The 19,355-nt window shown below is 37.1% G+C and overlaps 2 protein-coding genes across 3 annotated transcripts in view; one reads left to right on the top strand and one right to left on the bottom strand.

Annotated features, from left to right (window-relative positions):
- Window positions 1-1,486, bottom strand: part of rapgef3 (Rap guanine nucleotide exchange factor (GEF) 3) — a 33,426-nt gene extending 31,940 nt beyond the window's left edge. For both annotated transcript variants that reach the window (XM_014969533.2, XM_088007158.1), the window contains exon 1: window positions 1,246-1,486. Coding sequence is in view for 1 of the 2 variants with exons in the window: in XM_088007158.1 (XP_087863284.1) it covers window positions 1,246-1,254 (9 nt within the window). In the remaining variant the exon portion in view is untranslated. The remainder of the gene's footprint in view (window positions 1-1,245) is intronic.
- A 1,487-nt stretch (window positions 1,487-2,973) lies between these two features.
- slc48a1a (solute carrier family 48 member 1a) lies at window positions 2,974-8,485 on the top strand. The gene is made up of 3 exons (XM_015014105.2): window positions 2,974-3,521; window positions 5,214-5,381; window positions 5,492-8,485. The coding sequence occupies exons 1-3, from the start codon at window positions 3,392-3,394 to the stop codon at window positions 5,626-5,628; spliced, it is 435 nt and encodes a 144-aa protein (XP_014869591.1). The 5' UTR covers window positions 2,974-3,391; the 3' UTR covers window positions 5,629-8,485.
- The last annotated feature ends 10,870 nt before the right edge of the window (window positions 8,486-19,355 follow it).

Below are 19,355 nucleotides of genomic sequence, written 5' to 3'. Positions count from 1 at the left end.
CATAACTTCTTTTTTATAGGTTGTCTTACATCCCCAGGAGTCCCAAAGCTTTAGAAATGGCTTTGCAATCATGTCTATGCTGACAGATCTCGGTTTCCTGTCTGTTCTTTAGTTTTTGTTTTGATTGGATCTGATGTTTTGCTCTCTGAGATTTTTTTTTTTGCCCACCTCCTGTTGTCAGACAGGTTCTACTGAAGTGGTTTCCTGATTCTACAGGTTTTGCAATCTGAATGCAGTTCTTTTCTAAAAATGTGAGGGTGATTTATAAATGGGTTTATTTGAAAACTTATATTTGAAAACTAATCTTCTTCTGCGGTTAAAACGTGATGATCTGAAGCATTTATTTGAGGTTAAAAAAAGAAGAAATTTGTGAGGTATTGAATACTTCTTTTAAAATTATGTATGTATTAATAGAATTGATTGAATTAGATGTCAGATTCATATGTTGGATATTTATAGTTGCGTTCTTTGATTAAGCACATAGTTTTGTCTGCTATCTGAGCCAATGTTTATTTCTCTCTTTCTCTTTCCATTTATTTTTGTGAGCCTGTGTTTCTATTTAAGTCCTTCGGGAATGGGAGTGGGATTTCCTGCAACACATCTACGCCCATGGAATGTACTTTGCCAACTATCTTTGTTGAGCACACACACACACACACACACACACACACACACACACACACACACACACACACACACACACACACACACACACGCACACACACACACACACACACACACACACACACACACACACACACATGCATGCAGTGACACACGTCCACCTTTTTCCTTCCTTTCTCCTGCCACTTAGCAGCGACAAGGAAATACAGATTTGATCTGTTTGACCTCGTGGTCAAATAAGGACTGATGCAGAATGTGAAGCCAATATGAGGGAACAAATTAAAACAAATGGAGTGAATAAGAACAGCAGTTCACAAACATACCCATGTGCTTCAATGTTTTTTTTTACAGTGATTATAAACATAGTTAAATTAAATAGCAGCATCAAAAACTTTGCAACCTTGAAGATATGATTGGTTTATTTCTAAACTTTGGAGCAGCTATGAAAGAAACTTTTATGCACATGGCAAATATGGCTTCAAAACACTCACATACATGTGTTACGTAAGATTTATTGTATTTTGAAAACAAATTTTTTGTACAAAGATCAGAATCTTTTCTAAAATATTACAGTAAATAATCTGTGAGTTGCATCGCTCTCATCCACGGTCAGAAACTTACCACGTTCATCCACCTGTAAGGCTCGTCAGTACACTTGTTCCCTGCTCTCCTCTTTTCCAGCCGTTCCTTGTTTCATCCGTCTGGGGATGATTTTCCCGTCTGGGTCGTCTGTGTGAATCGTGGGGAGTGTTAGTGGACACGGTTTCCTGTATCTTTCTGATTGGTCATGAAGCGAGCGCCGGAGGGCATGAGCTGAATGCAACACGGACCCACAGCAGTGAGCGTGTGAACAGCTCAGTGTCTGAAAGTGAGCAAAGCTTTTTTTTTCTCTTTCATTTCCACAATATGCCCTCTTCAGCTACAACTGAGTTGTGTGGTTTCCTTCAGTGATGTCTGCAGAAGAGCTGCAAAAACCACAGAAAGACTTTGAACTTTAACCTGGCAACACAGATTTCAACTCTATGCCCTTCAGTTTAGACAAACAATAATATTCATTCTAATATTCACAGGTTCTTTATGCTTTTTCACATGCAGCTGAGGCCATATATTCAACTTAATATTTGCTGTTAAAGTGCATAAATATTGCCAAATGTATAATTTTTTTGTTTGCTCATTTGAAGTAATGCAATATCTGTAATCTGTAACATTGATCTGCATTTACACCACTTTTAATGAAGAAAAATAATGTGCACCCTATTTCAATTATGGCTTTTCATATTAGGGAATGATAAAAAAAATCACCTGATTCCTGAAGAACTTGTCAAATCTCAAATTCCACTGTGTCATTTTACGATAAGTATAAACATAATGGAAAGGCTGAAGGTAAACACTGTGTACACATGAATACCTAATACCTGTTTGAACCATCTTTAAACGCTGAAGTCATTTTCTGAGACGTCATCAGTGCCTAATGCTCTTTTTTGGCAGAACTTCTCAGTCATTTCAAGATTCAGTAATATTTTCCATGCCACAGTTTGAACTTATCTTCTCAGAGCCTGTGAGACAGATGGCTTCACATCTGAAACTAAAATACAAAGAAGCAACCTGGTCTTGTGGCTGAAAAACGACCTAAATTCATCACCCGTCTACCACCATGATACTAATATGTTGCATTTTATTTCCACCAAACATAAAAATGTGCATAGTCAAAATGTGCCTACTTTAGTTTAATCTGTCTAAAGGACAGCCCCTTCTGGCAACCCTTTCACACGAGTCATTCTTATTTTAATATGTTTCTAATTTAATTATGAACTTTAACATGTGAAATGCTAGACTGAGACGAAGCTCCTGGTTTTATAGTTTCTCTGATCATTGTCCGCTCTGACATTAAATCCGTGGGAATCTCTACTTTTGGGAGACTTAGCAACTGTCTTAAATATTTTCCATCTTCTTTGGAAGAAGACAGGATCAGATTGTGAATATAAAAAAAACAAAGATTTTGTTAAAATTATTTTGATCAGTTTGCTCTGAAGCACAATATTCTAGGAAAATCATTCCTGGCTTGTGTGAGTCTTTATCAAAGGTTTTAGAGCTTGTTGTTCACGCATTTGATGTGCATGGATTCCAGGTTTAGAGAAAAAAAAAAAACTCAATTAGTCGACAACATAATCTCAGAAGTGAGACAAAGGGTACACGGACCAAGACAAGCATTAATTGAGGGACGCTTAAATTAAATCTGAAATGCTGCAAAAAGTAAATTGCGTCATCTAACTTGGAGTCTAAAACTGCTATTTTGCTTTTCTCCACTAGGGGCGCGATGTCGCTGTGTTTGTTCGTTCTTCCGAACAAAGATGTTTAAAACATAAGAGATGGGTGTCTCACAATATTCCAGTGGTTTATATGTTGTAAAAGATTGTACTTATGGGAATTTAATTCTATGCGAATTGTAACGGACTTACTAAGCAGTTTTTCCTTGCCGTTTGTTTACTTATAACATAAACTGTGTGTAGGGCGTGCTGTTAGGCAAATGAACGGTGTGTTTTTAAAACCCCACGGTGATGGGCGCCGTTGTTCTCCTGGCTGTGAGCCGAGGGGGATTTCTATCTTGTTGCTTCCCTGTTGCTGAGGATATTACATAATATGGCGGTAAGCTGTTGATGTAGGTCAGAACCAAAGGCCGGATCGGTCCGTCTGGTTTTTAACTAAAAATAACTTTTCATCCCACTCGACGGTACAGGTCTGTTGGTAGCATTAGCTTAATTTTACAATGGGAATCAGTAGGATACACATTAGCATAGGCTATGCTAGCTTCGGTACTCTGGTTGGATTTTCAGCCTTCCTCGTCTGGAATATCGCCTATAAACAGCCATGGACAGCGGCCATGGGAGGCCTGTCGGGTAGGTAAATGCTCCATACTTATAATTTAAACCAACTATTATGTGTTCACGTATTTATTTTAAGTACTTTCTCTTTAAGGCTGTATTTATCCTGACTGCGGCCTTCTGGACTTGAAGTGCTGCTATAAATGTCACTAATCGAAGCTTGGAGATAAACTATAGTTTGTTTAAATGCCTGCAGTTCTCCGAGAGATGACATGTTTTTCTAGACATTTTTCCCCAATATTCAAAGCTTTTATTTGGGGGTTCATTTCGCTATTTACAGTTGAACCATGTTGTATCATTTAATGAAATACTCTGTGCAATTTATTTTAATTGTGTCTAAAAATGTTGTGTTGCACATTGTTTCCATTTAGTTTTTGTTTTGTTTTATGTTTGGGAATCAAAATGTTGTTCTGTATCAAATATTAACTATATTTGTGAATGATGAATGCAATTTTAACAGTCAAGTAGACTAACCTAAATTAAATGGGATTAACTTTTACTATTTAATATTTAAGTAAAGCTCTTAAATGTGCCTGCCAGTTGTCTGAGAGTATTTTGTTCAAAAAGTAGTTCAGTTTTTAGAAATGTATCTCCTAAGTTTGTTGTAATAGTCCTCATCAGTAGTTTTTAATCCATTTTAAGTAAGATTTAAAAATACACGTCAAATAAAACTGCTAAAATGCCATATTTCCACAACATGGCTGTCTGTTTTTTACAATCAGAAATATTTCTAAATTGCCAAATGTGTCTTTTGTGCAAATGGCAGAAAATTGCAGTCTCCTTTTTTCAGTAAGCTGACCGCCAGTGCACAGTGATCAGGGCTGAAACGATTAATCAATTATCGAAATAATCATCGACTAACTTAGTAATCATTAACTGGAGCATTCAGACTCAAAAAAGGCCATTTTGTGGAAAAACAAGCAAACATTTTTAAAGCCAAAAATATATATACTGCTCAAAAAAATAAAGGGAACATTTCACTTTAATTTTGTGTGCGGCTCCAAATCCAGGCCTCCATTGGTTAATAAATTTGATTTCCATTGATGATTTTTGTGTGATTTTGTTGTCAGCACATTCAACTTTGTACAGAACAAAGTATTCAATGAAAATATTTAATTCATTCAGATCTAGGATGTGTTATTTGAGTGTTCCCTTTATGTTTTTGAGCAGTGTACATTGCATATGTACAGATTTACCTTTGTCTTTGAATATGTTTAACCAAAAATTCTCAAATGTTATAGTTTCAGCTTCACCTTAAGTAAATTCTTATTTATTTAAGGAATGCTACGTTATGGCGCTAAAATATTTTTCTTATAGAAGCTTTTATTTATTTGCATATTGTATAAAAAGGCGTAGCATGTGCTAAGTTTTGTATTTGATTAATTGTCTGAATAATTGATAGATTAATCGATTAGTAAAATAATTGTTAGTTTCAGCCCTAACAGTGCTAAGTGTGGAAATAGGAGTTAATTTCTGTTCCAAACAGCTGGAGAAAACTCTTAGGGACTTCCTCTGGCATCTTTTTAAAAGGACTTTAAGTTGGAATATTTTTAATCTTTTTTATACTGGGATACAGTGGACCAACTCATTCCTTGTTGAAAACTTTTTATGATTTCATTTTTTGATTTTCGAACACTTTGCTACCAATTTGTTGCAGTCGTATCGAAATAATGTAACCAGTGTGTGTGTGTGTTTTTCTTGTGACAGGAGTTTTAGCGTTCTGGGTTCTAGTCACTCACATCATGTACCTGCAGGACTTCTGGCGCACCTGGCTCAAGGGCCTCAAATTCTTCATTGCTGTCGGTGCAATCTTCTCAGTTCTGGCCGTCGCTGCTGCCTTTACCTTTCTAAGTCTGGCCATCACACAGAAACAATGTAATTCTCTTCTTTTGACGTCTAACATTTAAAACATCCAGTAACGTTTCAGTTATTAAAATGTGGATTCTCCAGCAAACCCTAAGCTTGGTGTCATTTCTGCCCCACAGCTCTGATCGACCCGCGGAGCCTCTACCTTTCCTGCATTTGGAGCTTCCTGACGCTCAAATGGTCTTTCCTGTTGGCCTTGTACTCTTACAGATACCGCCAGGAGTTTGCCGACATCAGCATCCTCAGCGACTTTTAGCCAGGAGGATTTTTATAGACTTCGGTGAAGGTTGAAGGATTTAGGAATGCCAGCAGGAGCTGGACTTTGAGCTTTGGAACAACAGGAGGAAAAGCAGACGTGGCTGATTTGGAAGTCGTATGACTTTTACCACGCGGAGATGCACTTGTTGCTCTCGCGTAACAAGCTCTTTTCTTCGTCTTGTAACCTGTTTTACTACCTAACCACGAGTTACAGTTAAAGGTGAATGCTTGTTCGGACTGGAGCAGTGCACTGCTGGGAATGTAGGGAGTTTTTTTTCCTGAGATTTTATCTCTCAATTGTTGTAAAACAACTTGTGTGAATGGAAATCACCACCTTTATGGTGTCGTAATGCATCATTTAACACAGAAATTCTCAGAACCAAAATGAAATGCTCAAAATGAAACCACACGCTTGGTAGGTTGATGGTGGCTTTCGAAGACGCGTCTAAGAGAACGGCATCATTAAAGTTCATCGTCTCCCACAGATCTCATGATAGCAGATGTTTAGACGTTGGTGCCACTGAAGTTGAATTAGTTCTCATACCCAAAAGAATATAAAAATACTCTTATAGTTTTAGAAGGTTATACTCTTGTTTTATTTCTCTTAAACGTAGCAGTTGCACATGTGATAATTTACAGTGGGGAAAATAGGTGTTAAATATGTCAATGTTTTTCTCCATAAATACATTTTTAAAGATGCTATTGACATGAAATTCAAAGCAGATGTTGGGTGATGGACACAAATAAATAAAGACATTATAATCCTATAAGTTACATGGAGAAAAGTGGAATGGCACAGGTAATAAGCATTGAAGAAGCTTGATGAATTTTCTGCTTAGTTCTTTGTCAAAAGGCTTTTTCGTAACGGCATCTTCCAGACGTTCACACCAGAACATCCGTGTGAATTTTGTTAAAGTTCTTCTGGTTACTTTATTTTCTGTCTGAGAGTTCCCATGACTCTGTGTGAGAGAAACTGTGTTGTTTAAAAACCCACCCCTCATTTCATCGTCAGATTCTTATCAGTGATGTCTATTTATCCTTCCTTCAATTAAAGGGAGTGTGCCTGTGTAATGTTAGGGATAGGAATTCATCATACTGTTTACTCATATCATGAAATGATCAATCGTTTATTCTGTGATGATAACGATGCACTCTAATTGATGGAAAACCTGAAATAATTGAGGTTGTTACTGTTGGATCTTCTCTCCTTTGTTAACTCCAAGAGATCGGCCGTAAAAGCTGCTTTGGTGTTTTAAAATATGATTTAATGCTTCTGCTGGATATGTTTTAGCAGCACTGTGGCATTACTGAATGAAACTAGATGATATTGGGAACATTGTTTGTGTTTGCAAATATGTCCAGTAAGAGATTTATAGCTGAAAACGGTGATGATGAATTCTCAGCTTTTTGTCATCACAGCTACAAAATGTTGATACATATTTAGACTCTTTTATTGTAGTATTTTATCGGCTTGTCCGAATGCTCTGTAAACTTTCAAAGAGGTTTCAAATGCCTTTTCTTCAGTAGTGGAGTCTTGTGCAGAGAGTGGTTGAGTGAATAACTTATTGTTTTCTTAGAGAAAATCCCTCCTGGTTTTCCTGACATGCTGTGTGTCTCTTAACTTATTTATTCTCTGAACTTATTTTTAGGGTGAAATTATTGTCTTTCCACTTCCAGATTATATTATAGACATATTGCACCTAATTTTCTTCCTATTTCCAGTGCTTTACCTGTCATTCCACTTTGTGAATTTCATATCAATACGTCTATTAGAAATTGATTTACTGAGAAAAACATCCTCAATGCTTGTTTTCCCTGTTGCATATTAAACGCTCACTTTGATTGAAGGTTATTGATGCATTTAGCAGCTACTTGCTTAATTTTGAACTGTCACTACGATAGACGTGATTATGCGTTTGTGGAGTCTTGTTGCAACAGCTACACCAAGAAACAAACATTGCACCACAAAACACTTGCATGCAAGAAGAGGGTGTTTTGGCAGCACATTTCCCTGCTTTCAGTTGTCGCCGAGTTCCTTAAATGAGTTATTTTCTACATTTACGTCCTCAAATCTGCGAGGGGTTGTGTAACTTTTCCCTGACGAAACTATCACATACACTTTGTAATGCATTTTATTTTTAGTAACAACTCTAAGCGTGTTGCAGCCTCTCCACTTCTTGATCCTGTCCAGCATTTAGAGTTCCTGCAGTACTTTCTTGATGATCACCTTTCAGTGAACATCGGCATTAATATTTAGCCCTGCTATCGTCTGGTGTGACGTCCTTTCGGCTCCCTTGCATCATTTAAGAACAAAAAAAACAATTTTCAAGTTCAGATGCTCTAATTTAAAGGTTTATTTATCAGAGAACTATCAATGCGATTGGATTACTAATGCTATTATTAATATGGGATGAAAAATTATAATTCTGATGTAAAAAGTGCTTTTCTCTGTTTGTTCCACAAGGGGGAGACAAAACACTTTCTGATACTCTTAACATTCCTGTTTTGGAAAAACACATGGATTTGATACAGAGTTGCACTTTAGTAAATGACATTGTTGCCATTGTTTTGCACACAGGTTGTCATTTCTGTCTCAACCCTGGAATGTTGTAATAAACCAAGTATATGTAACATTCAATTTCCTGTTGGTTTGATTTCACTAATCAAGCTAAGGTCTTTTTTCTTTTTTTGTTTTTTGTTTTATTGTTTCTCTTGTCTATTTAATTATGATACATGTACAGTATTTGTCAGTGATTGCATGTGAGAATACTACAAGTACAAACCAAACACATTAAAATGCATTTATTGTTTCTGTCATGTCAAGTCTTCATTAATAAAGCAGAGATACAGCAGCAGTCTGAACCAGCTTACGTTTATACATTTATCTGAAGTGTAATATCTGTAACTCCAAATAGCTGCTTATGTGAGAAGCAAATTCAAGCAAAAATATTTTATGCATATAGTTTAAACCTGATGTTTAAATACACAGAATAAAAATACAAATTTTCTCACTGTCTCAAATTATATTGCACCAAACTTTTGCTGTTTTACGTCTGTTAAAATAACCAAAATTGTTCCTAGTAGCTAAATGCTGCAATAACAAATACCTCAAATATTTCTTTATTAATGTCTTCAGAACGATTACTATCCTTTTAAGCAAGTGAAATCAGATAATCAGGAAGAGGATTGTGGAGCTGTTTCATAACAGGGAACAACTTCCAGATGCTTAACTTGCAGTGCTTACAGGTTTTCAAAAATCAACCTCCTGTGGCCAGAAGGAAACTGGACTTTGTTTCTTGAAGATTTTTCACCTCCCTCCAAAAGGTTTCTCAACTTGAACTTTCCAGTTTAGTTGCCTTCTACGTAACCACTTAGGATTGTCATTTTAGCACATGATCATGATTGGATCTAAAGTAGAAACCTCAGACTCTTGTCACCAGTCGTTGGTGATTAGCAACTTTTACATGCATCCTTTGTCTAATTCCACTGAACCACATTTTCTGTCCAGCTCCGCAGAATCCTGCAAATGACCAAATTATTTGATTCAGGTGTGTTTAAGCAGATGCTTATCTAAAAGTTTGCAAACAGTCTTCATTGTAGCTCTATAGGATTGTTGTCCTTCTAGCAGGAGAATTTTAACAACTCTTACCTTTCCCCATTAAATCTGTACAACTTTCCTGTCCCTGTTGAAGGAAATTGCCCCCGATTGACAGTTTGTCACTCAACCTTGCAGACTTTGATGAGATACTTGACAGGACATTGAAAACACTCTTCCAGAACAGAAATCCAGTCTGGCTACACACTACATTTCTTCCTTTCACACAAACGCCAGGTCTGACAAGCTTTGTAGGAGATCAAACAGCAGAGAGCCCAACGGCATCGATCAATGCAAAGCTTAGATATGTGTGATAGACTTTTATGAAGGAAAAAAAAGGAGAAATCAGAAAACGGGAGCTCTTCAAAGACTTGTGACTACCAGATGCTCTGTGCAAAGACTAAAAGTTTATTTACCCGTCTCCCTGTATGGAGCAAGCTCTAAAGAAACCCAACTGTATGATGTCGTCGATGGGTTAGAAGAGGCTCAATCCAGCTTCTCCAAGGTCAGACAGTTCACGTTTCTCTGGTGGCATCATATGGCAGAAAGCCACTGCCTTGCATAAAATCTTGTGCCATTCTTTAATGATTTAGCTCACAGTTTGGCTACTTTCCAAACACGTGTTTGCCCTCCTGGCAAATCTCTCCCTCCTGTCAGAGCTTTATATTCCTCTATCTCTCCCCTCAGCCCATATTTCTTCCTGGGCATTGGTCCCCAGAGAGTTCCTGGTAAATCAGGGTGATTTATCTGCAGCAGTTTTGTGTGATGACAGTGATAAGTTGCCCAGGCAGCATAGAGCTGCTCTCAGTCCCACTTTTTCCACTTTCCATGGATATGGCTGTCACTTTCTATGTTTGCTCGACTTTATGGTGGAAATCTTGTCTTAGGCTGGTCAGAGAACCAAACATGAGCCTTTTACACATCTTATTGCTGCAGAAGAATAAAAAGGTGGACAGGATGACTGAGGCTAATTTATGTTTGTGCATTTGTTGAGTTTGTAGTTATCTGTTAGACAACAATGCATACATCTGAATTTTGTCAGTGCAGATGTCTGTCTTATCTTTTAGAGTGCTTCTCAGTGCATGTTGTAACTTTGATTTACTTTCAGAGATATTAGATTTGCTTTAGTTATGCTATTCTTTAAGAAACATAGTGCACTTATAGCCTTAGCCATTCCAGTTTCATTGGACTTGGAATAGCCCTAAATTGTTTTTAAATCGATGGTGGCTGAAACTACTTTTTCTGTTCCTCTTCACTTTCCTGAAATCTGTGACACAGGCACAGAGGAAAGAAAATAAAATTTCAGTGAAGTCCTTTTTCGACATATAGAAATCAGATGCTTGCTTAATGCATCCAATGAATTCTCCTGTATTTCTGAGCTTATGAATACTGTGGTGATCACCCTTCTCTATTTGGCTAAACCAGGAAAAAATGGGAACTATGCTGGCCAAAACATTGAGCCTCTTTGCACACCTAAACTTTAATAACATATTGTTAGAATCTATTCTTTAAGCTGGTGATGCTTTAAGTTGGAGCTGCTCCAACAGCTTCAACTCTGTATAAACGCTCACCAAGACGTTTCAGAGAACATTATGTAGGTCAGTCAAGTTCTTGCTAATTTTGCATATTGCAACAGGAAAGGGGCACCTCAACTTGTGAGCATGAATTGGTCCAAAAAGTCTTTATATTTGGCAGCATTAAGAGCTCCTTCCATGGAGAGAAGGAACCTTAAAAGATAACTTCACTTCTCTCCCTCCACCACACTTTACACTTGGGACAATGCAGCCAGGGAAGTCCTTATCTGCACACTTAAATAAGTGTTATTATCTGTGTTAATTACCATGGTAAATTGTCTGACAGTTAACATTGTTGCTTTACACTAAAAATAACACCAAATAACACTAGACACACCATCAAAGTTTTTTGATTGTCCATCAAACGCAGAGTTTGACACACTCAGTAAAAGTGAGACATTTCAGAACACCAAGTGTTAAAGATGGCAGCATTTTAGACCTTAAATCATTTAAAGTTGTGTCAATAAGGCTTTTGAACATGTTTTTGAATTTGCTCAATTTTAGCCAAATATGTTTGCAATCTTCATAATGTTCTGGATTGTCTATTTGACTTGCAAAAAACTTTTTGACCTACCAACTTTGTAGCAGTGGATCTGCTTATTATATACAGCAGATGTGCTAAGAAGCAGCTTCTTGCAGATCTTCACATTAAGAGCTTTAATCATACTGCACTATGAACTCTAACCACCATATTTTAAAGCTAATTAAGGCATATTACAATATTCTGTCGCCTGGTAAAAACACAGTAAAGTGAATGTTTAGTGTTTGATGTTTAATTAGCCTGTAAAATACCTTAATTAAGGGCATATGTCAAACTGGTTTCTATGTACTTCTTCTACTGCTGCTAATAAAAAAATAATGCTAATAATAACACTTATTTGCATGAACATGTTGTCTTTTTTATCTTTATATTACAGAATCATGTCGGTTGTACATAAAGTCTGTTTGACTTTACATATGTGAACCACCCCCAGGCTGATTGAGGAAAACATGAAGCTGCTTTCGTTAATGAGGAGAAGGATCATTAAAGATCATAAATAGATACTTTGTTGTTTTTCTACACAAGCTGACAGATTCACTTATTAGCATTCATTCATCATTGATCCTTAAAGACTAACTTTGGCTTCACAGAGACTATTTGAGCACTGATTACTCTTGAAGAGATGAAGAGGAATGCCAATATTGAATGTCATTTTGTAATTTATGAAAATGAATAATTGCCGTGTTGAACTTGTATGGTTGATTAAGCATCTTTTCACTATCAGTTATTTAAATGAAATGTCTGTTTTTGTTTGTGCGAAGGCTTTTCAATCCGGAGAAGAGGCTGATGGATGCTTTTTATGAGACTCCAGCAACAAGCAGATGATGATGGCTGCGCTGCGGCTTCGATTGCTCACCTTTCAGAATAACAGTGGGGGAAACCTGCTGAATGTGCAGAGCTCCTGTAATTAACCGAGAATGTGCATGAGCACAGCTGTGAGGTGCAGCCAGCCAAGCACTCTGACCGCGTCCCTCTGGAGGTGAGACGTTGTGAGAGGCTAACCAGGAGTGAAACAACATAGGGTCAGCAGTTTCTTAGCTTTGCTGGCCTGTAAGCTCTTTTTAGGACCACACTCAATATTTTGAAACTAAATTTCTACTCTCACCTAAGGATGAAATCTCCATTTAACCTAATATGTAATATTTTACTGTGGTGAGAAGTTGGAATGTATGGAAAAACCTCATTCCATGTGCAGCGGGAGAAGATTCAGCCATTGTGGACCATGCAACTAAGTTTGTATTTCAGTTTTATGAATGCCACTTGATGAAAATATGAAACTATTTGCAGTTCTATGTTCAGAAGTTGTTTTTAAACTGTTGCATTGTAAAAATATAGACATTTAAATGCAGTTCTAGTAGTTTATAGCAGTTATTGCTCATTCTATCCACAAATCTGAGTGATATGGAAAGAAAGCAAAACATTGTTCATTGTTGACGATGTGAAAAAGTTGAAGGCGTATCAATATTTTTCAAAAGGCACTGTAACTATATACAGAATGGAAATAAAAACTCCTCACAGAAATGTTGCAATGTTCCTTTAATCACTAGATAATTCTGCAGTTTTATAGTGAAGGAGTTCTCTTATTTGCTACTTTTTACAGTTAAATTCAAAATTAACATTTAATATCTGAAAACATTCTCGATTATTCCTTTTTAAACTGACACATTTTCCCATTTATGGTTGTTTTTAGACCTCAAAGGATTTACAAATTAACACATTTCATTTTATCACCATTTCACATTTCATTTAGACTCCGCTTAGTAAGTGTTAAAACTGAAATTTATGGGCTGTAGCAACAGACTTTACACTCCTTATTGTTGCCAGATAAAAACAGTAACAAAGAAAAGCATGTAAAACATAATAACTTTATTTGTGACGTGTTGCTTCAAGGCCTGAATCGCCTGGCAGCAGCCTGTCAGTGCTGCTGCCAGCCTGTGATGCATGAATGGATTTATAAAGCTATTAAGAAATCATCCTAAGGTATTCTGGCACACATCTGCTCCTCGACTCCCCTTTGTCTTTACAGCAAATTGACACTAAAAGTGATTACAAGGCTTCTATGGCCATCAGCTTTAATTTAGTTCCCTGGAAAGGTTTCTCCTCATTGAATGGGAGGGAATCTGTGGCTGTGGGTTAATTGTTGCATTTTTTGTTTAGCTTGAGTTGATGTTTTTTATATGAGAGGTTTATTCTGATGAACTGAAAAATTATCAGAACTGATGTAATTCTCTCAAACGTCTCTCCTTTTGAAATGTGATTATTTGATTACCATTTACAGCATAATTACAGGACAATTGCACACAAACATAGTGTGTACTTGCTTTTGTCATTTCTGAAATGCAGATGTTTAAATGTATCTCATTTTTCTATTAGCGCTGGTGACAAATGGTGCTTCCTTTGCACTGCACTCATTTTCTCTGGAGATGTAAGCGATTTCTTCCTCAGTTATTTTGGTCCTTATTGGTAGGTTACCATCAAAATGGACCTAGATTGGGTCATATTGATGTAATCATAAAGACATGAACATGCACAATAATTCTCAATTAGCAATAAAGGACTCAAACTGTGTCAAGAAAATAGCTTTCACAGCATAACGCGACAAACATTTAACATGGCTGAGTGGATCCATGTTTTCAGGTTGTTTATACCAAATTGCAGCTGAAATTGTGGCCCATTAAAATCTGTGACTATCAAACTTTAATGAGAACCGTGTGAACCTTAGCCTGAGTTTATTTGTTTATTTCTTTTAGGATCCCCATTAGTTTCCACCAGATCTTTACTCATCTTTCTGGGGTCAAACACAAAAACATAACACATCAAACCATTAACATATAATATGAACAATGTATTATATTTTCTAAGCTACTCACATGAACCTAGATTTAAAATAAAAATAACATTTGAATACTCTTTTTTTTAAATGTGGTTTTTAGATCTCTTATACTTTTAGGTAATTTATTCCAATCCTGAATTTTTTGCTAGACGACTGTTTTTTATAACAAGTTTGTCTTATATATGGTCATTTATACGAGTCATATAACTGAGCTTTATTCTGAATTTCCTCTTCTTAGTTGACAAGAATTAAATCAGTTTGCTGTTTGTGCGGCTCTGCTTCGGTGTTTTGCATTCAGAGGTTGTTTTCTGCATACCCTGTTTGTAACCAGTAGTTATTTGAGCTTTTATTGCTTTTCTGTCCTTTTCAACCAGCTTGTCTATTTGTCTGCTGATCTGACGAGGCATTTGTTCCTACAGCTGATCACTAACAAGGTTAAACTGGGAGATTTCTGCCTGTATCAGCAGGTTCTGAAATGATCACAAAGCTTTAAAAGTTACTCATGATCTATCTTTCTCATTTTCATGCTTAGTTTTAACTTCAACAACTTGTCTACATTATTTCTAAATGCCTTAAGACATTGCTGCGTTGTGATTTGTGTATCTTAACCCTTTTTGTTCAATCATGCTTGCAAAATGCTGTTTTTTTTCGTTGCACCCTCTTGACATTTTAGCTTTTATTTCTAAAGTTGAAGGAAAAAAGCCTCAAAAGTGAATTACAAAGGACTTCCAGCTAAATCCCTTCTTAAATAAAATACTTTAATTACAGTTGAACATATCTCTTCTGTAATTAAAGTTAAGATAAAAAATACTTTTACATTCTTATGACATTCATTGAGAGTTTAATTAACAGGATTTGGTTAATAAACTGGAGACCAGGAGATTTTTTAATAAAATTTATTCATGCGCCCAGTGGCTTCACACTATGCAGACAAATTATACCGTCTTTCTCTTCTTTCACTCACATTGTGATGTTATATGAAAAAAAATGTTTAGTTGCCAATTTGGGAATTAAAATAAAAACTCAAAGGTCCAAGATCATCAATTCATTTAAAGAACGAAGGATGATGAAAGAGCCACAGCTGGACACCTCTGGAAATCCAAGTAATGGAGGTCTGACATTGATGAAGCATCAGTTGTTAGTATTTTGCACAAGCCTACACATGCAGGGAGGGTTCTGTATCCCCTTTAATTAGCAGACCAGTTTACAGCAAGGGAACCATAAATCTTGATTGTGCCGCATCAGCAAAATGCCTTTGGACGCAGTTTGTTTACAGAATTGCTGAAAGCGAATCTGATCACAGATAGCTGGTATTAATTAATGCTGCACATTGTCTCACTCCCATAGTTCAGCAGCAATTAGATCCACCAACAAAGGAACTCTCTCGCATGATTAATTAGGGCATGAAATTATTTAGTTTCTGTCTGCTATTAAGGGTTGTTTAATTATTTATGGACGACTTAAACCACAACCTTTTGTCTGATGGAAAATGCGGCTCAACCTGCTTCTAATTTTTTCCCCTCTTTTTAGCAACTTGCAGATGCAATGGGTTCTTTTGTTACATTTGAACCTTTAACATTTTTTTCCTTAATATATTTGAAGAATTCATTGATATTTTAACAGTTTGTGAACAGGTTTTATCAGTACATTCTCATGATCTTGATTTGGCCCAAAACAAAAATGAGTTTGACACCCCTGGATGATGTGTGATATTACTGCGACTTTACTTCATTTAACACAATGAGTCACTCATTAAACAAGTGACTCTTCTCAATTAAAAATAAAAGTAAAAAACAACCAAATAGCAAAAGGAAGAGTAACAACTTTATGCCCGGCTCCTCACTGAGCGTGGAGACATCAGGCAAGACAATGAAAAACAACGCAGTGTGGTGCAACTCTAGGAAAACTCATTAGAAAACTGCAGTATGAGAAAACGCAACATGATGCTTTTCAGCGTCATTATGAGGGTTGCCACTGTTATTACACTATCAGAATTTTGTAGCTTGTGCACAGCTGCCTCATTTATTCTGAGAACTGCATGATCGACTCAAGAGCTGGTTGTCAGACTTCCCAGTTAGATCGATAGAGCATCTATGTGAAGCCGACAATAAAACTACGATGAGTTTTTCACACCATAATATCGATAAAGTCGCCTGAGCCAGCATTTTACCAGCTTTTCACGCTCAACCACTCATATCTACAAATTTCTGAGTCCATTAACAGATAAACACTGGTGAAAGTGCAAACTTTCAGCATGCATTATAAATCTGAATCATTAACACAAACACATTCTCATCAGCTTTCCAGTGAGCTGCTGCTAACAGAGAGGCACACAGAATGGAAATAAAGCGTGCAGGCTGAATAGAAGACGAAATGGGCTTGAAATCTCTGGCAGTTTTGTTTTTCCCTCAGTCTGTGCAACGTCTCTTGGGGACATCTGTTTGTCCCTGATGCAGAAACACAACAGTCTGAAGCCCAGAGGAGGATTCTTCAGCTTTTATCTCAGTAAATAGACAGGCTAAGCTGGCAGCACCCAGGGGTTCGGGCCCACTTTTGTTTACCTGTCTGCTCCATCAGGGGAGTCCAAACCCAGTGGTGTTTTAATTAAAATAAATTAATACTGAAGGCTTTAGTTGGACAATGCAACAAAACAATAAACAAAAAACCTTTTTCTGGGAGATAGTGATGCATCTTTAATTACCCGTTTTATGTGTTGAAAACTTCAACGTATTCCCTGGCTGCTGCTGTGAAGCTCGCTCCCATTGTGTGCTGGACTCTGCCCACTGTCGCTGACCCTGTCTCTGGTGTTCATGGGCCAACTTCAGTTTTACCTTCTTCTATAATAGGATACAGATCATGACTGACAGGATGCCAGAAAAAAAGCTGATGAAAACAGAATCTAGAGGTTAATTCACATTTTCTGTTCTTGTACGCCACAACCAATTGCTGATCAGTTTTTTCTTTGTATCTGGGCTCATAATTGACCTGAGTGATGTCATAGTCTTCAATGGTCTCTACTGGTATGCTACTTTGTGGCCATATGCACAACAAATTGTGATGCACTGCATTTCGACACCTTTCTGCCTGAAGTAGCATCAACTTTTTCAACAATCTGAGCCACATCTGTTGGATCGATCACCCAGGCTTGCCTTCACTCTCTTCATGCATCAATAATGTTTTTATTTTCTTTTACCTTTTTTAATAGAGATGGATCACAGCTTGTTCCACAAAAGCTGCAGTGCTGGAGGTGTTCTGATCCAGTTGCCTTCATATTGCAATTAGAATCTCAAAGCCTCAAATTTTGACACTTGCACATCATTCCTGTTTCTAACTCAACAAATTTGCGTTAAATAATCATTATTTATCTTGTTGGTGGTCATAATGCTATGCCTGGTGTGAGGGATTTCTGGGTTTCTCAACTGTACTGTCAGCAACTGCAGACCCACAGCAGTGTGTACGAACTATTTAGTAATTTATATAGTGTTAAATTCTGTCACAGGCTTTAGATTGAAACTTATAAGCAGATTTTGAGTTTAATAAACTTCGTGTAATTATCATTCTTTTGTATTGACCTATTATGACCACATGATGGCACTGTGGTTTAATCCGTAAACCTACAAATTCACTTGTCTCGGCAGAGCCAGAAACTGAAGAATTCCCCTAAGTAAACCATGAAAGACAAAGTTGTGAAGGCTGCAGCCGACTGATTAAAGAAAGTATGACTTTAAAAGAGCTGCTGTTGTGATCTTGTTTCTTGTGATCCATAAATATTGAGCAAAAGGAAAAGCGACGCTTGAGTGGGGACTGCGGCACCTCGGTAGCTCAGCAGATGAATGAAGATGCAAATGCAGGGAGGGGGAATTTAAAGCCTTTAGTGACACTAAGCACACCCCAGAGGCCACATTGCAGAAAGCTCTGCCTCAGCACATCAAGGACGAAGCCCGACCGTCTGCGCGTCCCCTTGGCACGCATTACATCCAGTTCATCTACATTTCCAGCCAGACAAACTCTTGACTCCATATGCTAAACTGAGCCAATGACAAGGGACAGATGTGTCCTCCTCAGAGAATCCAGTTTCATAAGCTGCTGCTCTACAAACTATTAAATACCCCAAAGAAACCTGCGGGACGGAGAGAAAAAAGCATTCTATTTTACATGAGAATGGATATGTCTGGAAAGCGTAACCTGGCTTTGCCTTAGCTGTAAATGTCAATTTCATGTCAGATTCTTTCTCTATTCATCCATGTGATTGCTTTATCCCTTTGCATAAGAATAGATCGCTGGCCCATTCTTCTGATTTCGATAAATGGGAAACATCTTAAAGGATGGGCTCGGAGACAGTCACATGGTCAGGAAACTCTTTATAGAATATGAAGCTGGTCAATAGACTGTAAATTCATGCAGTTACACTGTGACATTTCTTATTATCTTTACCAAAAATGAAAAAGAACACCTTAAATATACAATTTTCTCAAAATTTCACTTGATCAAATAAATCAAATACCCTGCTTTGAAAATCTTCCTAAGTTGTTGACGTTATTTCCATTTGGTCTCATTTTAATCACATTTTTAATTAAATGTCACTCAATCAAGAGTTTGCAGAGCAACTTGTCATCACATTTACGACAGTTCTTTTTATGGTGTATCTATTACAGCTTGGTGCCTCTGGATACTGAAATGTTTTCACAGTCGTCTTTGTAAAATATCATAATCTCAGTCAGAATTAATAGAAAGTAACTGTTAAGATTAATTTTCAAGTCCTGTTCAGATTCTTATGGGATTTAAGTCTAGCCGTTCAGCCATTTTATCATATAAACATGCTTTAATCTAAACCAAGCGTAGTTCTGGCTGTATGTTTAGTGTCGCTGTCCTTCTGAGAGGTTAAAATCCATTTCTGTCTCAATTCGTTTGCAGCCTTTTCACAAATGATAGTCTGGTAGATTCGGTTTGATTGAGGACCAAAATTGAAACATTTGCTGCATTTTCAGCTGGTGTGGTTGTCTTTCACACTGATCCAAGCTCACTGTAAAACCTGTTCACCTCCTCACCTGTGGTGGCGCTGCACTAAGAACCGCTGAAGGAAACAACATATAAACTGCCAAAGAAGAAATGAGCGAAACTTCCTTCTTCACAAAATGTAAACAAAAATGGAGTAGTGTCAGATTTTTGGAGTTGTAGGATT

The sequence above is a fragment of the Poecilia mexicana genome, unplaced genomic scaffold (assembly GCF_051168715.1).
Source record: "Poecilia mexicana isolate PSO_F unplaced genomic scaffold, ASM5116871v1 scaffold_7, whole genome shotgun sequence".
Lineage (NCBI taxonomy): Eukaryota > Metazoa > Chordata > Actinopteri > Cyprinodontiformes > Poeciliidae > Poecilia > Poecilia mexicana.
This window is presented reverse-complemented; position numbering and strand designations above follow the sequence as displayed.

Bases quoted from the DNA above. Each gene is read 5' to 3' on its own strand.
- slc48a1a (XM_015014105.2), top strand. From the start codon at position 3,392: ATGGGAATCAGTAGGATACACATTAGCATAGGCTATGCTAGCTTCGGT. The intron at 3,522-5,213 runs GTAGGTAAATGC...TTCTTGTGACAG, and splicing joins GGCCATGGGAGGCCTGTCGG to GAGTTTTAGCGTTCTGGGTT. The intron at 5,382-5,491 runs GTAATTCTCTTC...TCTGCCCCACAG, and splicing joins GGCCATCACACAGAAACAAT to CTCTGATCGACCCGCGGAGC.